A 6,514-nucleotide genomic window follows, 5' to 3' on the forward strand; every position below is an offset into this window, starting at 1 on the left:
AAATTAGGGTTAGGGTTCCAAAGTTTTCAGGATTTCTTTCCTTTTTTTTTTTTATTTGTTATTTGGAAGGTTTCACTCCCATTTTTGTGGAAAATGTATATTGTATGTTTATCATAACATATTGAAAATCTTTTGTGGCTAGTACCCCCCCCCCCCCCCTTTCCATGCATTTTAATGGGCCTGAATATATGCGGGTTTTTTCCTATCGGGTCCCCTATGTGTTTGTACTCTACATGAACCAAAACTGCTTCATCATCAGAGCCAGTTTTTTTTTTTTTTTAATTAGCTCCTGTACCTTTAAGACAGCATGTGGTCCACATCATGCGCGACCCCCCCACACACCCCCTACCCTACCCCATGCTGCCTCTGGAGGTGCCCGCTTTGAAAGTTGGACATGGGTATTAAAAGCTACCACAACACACACACACAGAAGGCGGAGAACTGGAAGGGGGGGGGCTCGTAGAGATTGGACTGCAGCACGTGTGGGAGGGGTCGGCTGATCACAACAAAGAGACACGCACACACACACGCACACACACGCACTCACACGGCGCGTGCGAGAGGACAAACGTCGACATGCGGAGGAGAAGAAGGTGAACGCGGGGGATGCCTGCTGCCGGACTCGCGGCGGTCCTCCGCCCCCGCCTCCAAGCCCGGACCATGACGGCCACATCACGCACGCTCCTCTTCCTGTTCGTCACGTTGCTGGTGTTGCTCCTCATCTTTGATGATATTTCGCAAGTGGAAGAAGAAGAAAAAGCCTCGTGAGTAGACTGATCTCATTTTTCTCCGTGTTCCGTTGTGTTCAACATTCAGAATTTCACTGGCTATGAGCACGCATCCATCGATCCGTTTGCATCTCAAATCATCTGTCACCATTGAAATGAATGGGAATACAATTAATCCGTTCCAACAGCCCCTCACCCCCCCCAAAAAAACGCACAAATGTAAATTTTAAATGTGCTTTTTCACAAGAGAAATTGCACTCAACAATAGTTTGCTTTCTAACGACACACAATACTAATATTTGCTCTAAACGTAACTTGCACAGTAAATGAAAGCGCCCAAAAAGTTATTTCCTGCGCTGCTGCTGCTTCTTTGGGCTTCACTGGCAGTTGGCAAACCAATTTATTGGCACATTGTTGAATCTGCTGTTCTCATAGCAATTAGCTCAAGTTTGCTAGCTCCTGATTGGTTAGTGTTGGTCAGCTGATGAGTTGTCAGAAAGTGTTGTCGCTGCGTCTCACGAGTAAACCGCGTTGTTCCACCCCAAAAATCCATCCTGCTTTCTAAAATGTATAAAGAATGTTCCATTAACCACCAACGAACCCTCACGTTGCATCGTTGCATGGGGTGCGATACGATTCGAGTGATTCCATTTGAACGTTATTTTATACATTATGTATTCTTTTTTTTCTTCTTCTTTTTTTTTTTTTTGATGAATCCGTTACCAGAATGTCATCCTCGCCAAATATGTGAATCTCAAAAAAAAGCGCACATCTGTCGGGCTTAAGGCAGCCAATATGTAAAGTTGCATATTTGCGGTTTGTTTGTACATCTGCCGCAACTGATCTGGGAACAGCCTCGTCGGGTCCCCGAGGGTTCCTTCGTTCGCCCGTTTGTCTCGCAGCAGCTTGCGTGCGGGATCGAGCTTCACTTGCAGTCAGAAAAGGAAAAAAAGGAACGAGGGGCAACGGCCTGCAAAAGAAAAGGCTGCGCTTTCATTCTTTTTCTCGCCTGAATTGAATTTTTAAGCAGTGCAGTGGAAATCACCCCAGTCGCACGCACGCGCGCGCACGCACGCACGCACTGACAAAGAGAAGCGCCCCACTTCCATTTTGCACATGCAACAATTCTTAATTTAGCAGGAGGCTGTCATTGAGATGCTCACATTTCCCTTTCAGCTTTCGCGCATAATGTGCTCGTATTGGCTCGTGATTTGTCACGGGAGAACAAGAGGATGAAGAAGAAGCACTTTGAATGCGGCCTAATACAATTACAACAATGGAGGCCGTAAAAAGAAAAAGAAAAAAAGGGGGGGGGGGGGGTTGGCTTTACCTCCACGTGACTCCACGGAGGTCCGTTCTTTGTCAGACCGAGCCCAGCAAATGCACTCGTTTTGTTTTTGCAGTCTCGATGTGTCGCCGCTTTTTGAACCATAGCTATTTTTTTTATTGCAAATTTTATTTTTAAAATCGTACGTAGCCGTTGTTGTTTTTTGCCTTAACAAGGAATTTTGCAGTGATCATCTTTCTTTTTGATAAGCATTTTACGTCCAAAGTAAGGTTTTTATAATAGTTTGGCAGTTTTCATTATAGTTCATTTTTATTTCATTAATTTTAATGTTTTTTTAGAACTAATTTGTTTGTTTTTATTTGTCATTGTTGTGTTTTTTGCTTGCTTAATTTGTGTTCATTTTTTAAAATTAATATTAGTTTTAGTGTTGTTGTTTTCTAATATGGCGAATTTGTTGAGTGCATGATTTAAAAAAGACAAAAACTCACTAAAGCCCACGTGGCACTGAAAGCGGCGAACATTTGTGAGTGCTTGCGAAGGTAGAGAATGTTGATTTTTTTCATCAGGGTTCATTCAAGGTCGCAAAGACATTCCCAAGAGTTTTGATGGTCACAAAGAGTTTTTCTCATCGCCAACAAATTTTGAACATGTTTAGAAGGCAAGCAAAACTGTTGGCGACAATTAAAACTGTTGGCGAACGTCTTTGCAACTGTTTGGGACCTTGAACGAACGGTGACAAAAAAACAACCTTTCAGTGGGATACGGGCTTATTTTTTATGTAATAGTGTTACGTAAACAACAATTTCAAACCTTGACCTTCCTCCTGTAGCAAGGGATGTGCGGCAATATCAAAATATATTTTATCTATTCATTTATTTATTTAAATGAACCTCAATAGCTCATGTATGAATCACGCTTAGAAAAAGGATCAAAAGAGCAACACGTCTATAGCAAAGCATTGGATTATTGACATCGAGTTTTAAATTGAGTCATAGTTCATCATATCGTTAGCCGAATATCATAGTTGCCTTTGGAATTTTTTTTTTTTAAATATGTATGTTTTCAGAACACAAGAAAAGAAGAAACATCGAATTCAACAATCAGAGTCGACTCGAAGAAGAAAAAAAATAAACACATCGTTCCTTCTGATCGATTTTGTGTCAGTATGTTAAAAATGACTCAGGCTATTAAGCTAATGCTAAACCAATCATTTTGTCATTATTTGCAGCACAATAGCTGTATTATCTTAATATTTCCACGTCTTATATTGGATTTTATTAGATCGTTGATGAAGTGGCACATATGTGATGGTTCCGCGTCTCCTCGTTGCAGCAGCAAACGGGCCCAAGGTGGATTGCTCTAAAAATACCCGCTTAATGCGCGCTTTTGCTTTTCACCTTCATTCGTCCTTACAGGGACGACCCGCAAGTGTGGCTTAGCAACGCCGCATCGTTCCTTTTTAAACATCGAAGACAAAACCTACAACACGTGTTTTGTTTTTCTTCTTAGAAATACGGGCCCGTCGAAGACCAAGCGCCTCTTACCGAAACCGCGCAGGTCTGTAACACAATCATCCGCCGCCGTCCGTTTGCAACAACGCAGGCGAGCTGATGGGAATCCGGTTGCCACTTCAGTCTAATTGGCCGCCTTGAAGAGTCAGCCGGCGCTTCTCGGAGTATCTGCTTACTGTTATTTTAGAGGAGGCACCTTCGACGCCTGCCAAGACGTCGCGGTCACCGTCCGTGTGACGTACTGGACGTCTGCTTTGACCAGAATATCCTGGAACGGACTTACAACTTGCTCCAATTACAAAAACCCGTGAATAGAGAAAATCCACGTATTATCAATAGCACAGAGAGAGAGAGAGAGAGAGAGAAGCTGCTACAGTAGCTAGCTACAATAGCTAAATAGCTAGCTAAAGAATGAAAGAAAGAAAGAAGCTGGCTAGCTAGCTAGCTATAATAGCTAGATAGACAGATAGATAGAAAGAAGAAGAAGCTGACTAGCTACAATAGCTAAATAGCTAGCTAGAGAAAGAAAAAATAAGAAGCTGGCTAGCTACCTAGGTAGCTACAATAGCTAGCTAGAAAAAGAAAGCAAGAAAGAAGCTGGCTAGCTAGATAGCTACAATAGCTAGATAGACAGATAGATAGAAAAAAAGAAGAAGCTGACTAGCTACAATAGCTAAATAGCTAGCTAGAGAAAGAAAAAATAATAAGCTGGCTAGCTACCTAGGTAGCTAGCTAGAAAAAGAAAGAACGAAAGCTACAATAGCTAGATAGACAGATAGATAGAAAAAAGAAGAAGCTGACTAGCTACAATAGCTAAATAGCTAGCTAGAAAAAGAAAAAATAATAAGCTGGCTAGCTACCTAGGTAGCTACAATAGCTAGCTAGAAAGAGAAAGAAAGAAAGAAGCTGGCTAGCTAGATAGATTTACCATTTACAAGCCAATACTGTTATACTTTAACCCCCAAAAATGGATCAAATGCGGTCGTGTGTTTGCATGTAGAAAGACAGCAACACACGCGGGAAGTACGTCAATCCCAAGACTGGCTGAAAAAAGAAATCACCTTCAGCCAAGCGACAACAACAACAACAACAGCAAGCTGCAATCGTCCGGCTGGACCTTCAACAAGACCCTCTCCAAGATCATCAGGTAACACGTTCTTCTCTTTGCACCATGCAGCGGTAACCTGACTTACGAGTTGCATTCCTTCTGTCACCACGCTCGCAACTCAAATCTTCTTTCCTCATTGAAATGAATGGCAAAACCATTTATCTGTTCAAGCGCCAACAAAATGTTTTATTTTAATTTAAAAACATATCCCTATACAGTAATGTACTGTACAATTAATACAAATACAAAAATCGGTTGATAAAATTGATCATATTGGTTGATTAATCAGTTGGGCCTGAGTAATAAAAGTTCAATAGAACGTAAATAATGAAACAATTTGTGCACAATGACTTCACGCTTCAATGAGCATTAACATTATGCTGCTCCGACAGACATGCAGCGACTACGACAGAGAGCGTTTTGATAGCTTGTCCATTGTGTTTTGCCTGATGTGTTAGCATTAAGCTAATGAACCTAAATAAGTTATGTCACTTTATTATTTTTATTAGTCTTCAGTAAAATGATGCAGTAATTATAAACCTTACTAACAACGGATATTTTACGGATAACAGCAGCCACAACCTTGTAGACGGACAATATTACAATCCGCACAGGCATATATTCTTTATCCTCCCACAAACGGAACTCAAATCGTCACTAAAGGCACAAAAAAAGGCAGCACTGAATTTGTCTTCTTTTTTTCTTTTTTTTTTCACCCCAGGAAGAGCGTGCTAAGATTCCTGGACCCGGAGCGTGACATTTCCATCCTGAAGGGCTCGCTGAGGCCCGGCGATGTCGTCCACTACGTTTTTGACCGCCACAGCACCACCAACGTCTCGGAGAACCTTCACCGCCTTTTGCCGAGCGTGTCACCCCTGAAGAACCGACATTACCGGCTGTGCGCCATCGTTGGCAACTCGGGGATCCTGCTCAACAGCAGCTGCGGTCCCCAGATCGACTCGCACGACTTTGTCATCAGGTATTTCTTCGCACTTCGACCGCGACCTTCACGCGACATTTCAATTCAACCAGCGCTGCCAAATTTCGCAAGCGCAAAAGTCCAAAATGTTCTTTACGATTAAGATCTTGTCTAAAAACAACATTCTGATGAATACTGATTTTGTGGAATAGGAATTTAGCAGAAAAATACGCCTCTTTTTATCCATCTCAGCAGGCGGCCATTTTGCGTCGTACCGCCACTTGCTATCGACTAAAAATGACATCACAGTGGGCTCAGTTGCAAACGTCTCATGACCAAACTCAGAAAATAGTGTCGATCGATACCTGAATAGAAACTTCAGCATGAGGGAACTAAATGCAAAAAAATAAAACAATAGCTTTAATGCTTCTTTTTTAGTACAACAAAAAAACAGTTGGAAGCAAGCCAATTACAGTAAAAATACGGATTTGCTTCTTTTTTTTATTTTTATAAATTATAAAATTTTTAGTAAGGCCGTTTAAATGCTGCTGGATGTTGCATTTGCGAATCACTAGTATAAATAATGTGTATATAAAAAGTCTACACACCCCTATTCAACTGCCAGGCTTTTGTGATATAAAAAAAAGTGAGGCCAAAAATAAATAATTTCAAAACTTTTTCCACCATTAATGTGACCTACAGTACAAGCTGTACAACTCAATTACAAAAAAAGTAAACAAAAACATATAATGTGGATATAAAAAGTCTACACACCCCTGTTCAAATGCGAGAATTTTGTGATATAAAAAAGTGAGGCCAAAATAAATAAAACGTTTAAAAATCCACCGTTAATGTGACCTGCAGTAGAACCTGTACAACTCGATTAGAAAAAAAATAATTCAAGAGAGAGAGAAAACTGAGATCGTGTAGTTGCACAAGTGTGCACACCCTCTGTGTTCA

General features: G+C 41.2%; 1 protein-coding gene across 4 annotated transcripts in view; it reads left to right on the forward strand.

The window, feature by feature from the left end:
• The first annotated feature begins 482 nt into the window (after nt 1-482).
• st8sia2 (ST8 alpha-N-acetyl-neuraminide alpha-2,8-sialyltransferase 2) overlaps nt 483-6,514 on the forward strand; it is a 17,237-nt gene continuing 11,205 nt past the window's right edge. Inside the window, exons 1-4 of one of the 4 annotated variants that reach the window (XM_086073210.1) lie at nt 483-764; nt 3,526-3,573; nt 4,528-4,674; nt 5,357-5,614. In XM_086073210.1, coding sequence (XP_085929336.1) covers nt 607-764; nt 3,526-3,573; nt 4,528-4,674; nt 5,357-5,614 — 611 coding nt within the window. In that variant the 5' untranslated portion in view covers nt 483-606. The remainder of the gene's footprint in view (nt 765-3,525; nt 3,574-4,527; nt 4,675-5,356; nt 5,615-6,514) is intronic. The other 3 variants (XM_086073211.1, XM_086073212.1, XM_086073213.1) reach the window with 3 other exon arrangements.

The sequence above is a fragment of the Leptonotus elevatus genome, chromosome 4, assembly GCF_054856555.1.
Source record: "Leptonotus elevatus isolate MCC_2025b chromosome 4, RoL_Lele_1.0, whole genome shotgun sequence".
Lineage (NCBI taxonomy): Eukaryota > Metazoa > Chordata > Actinopteri > Syngnathiformes > Syngnathidae > Leptonotus > Leptonotus elevatus.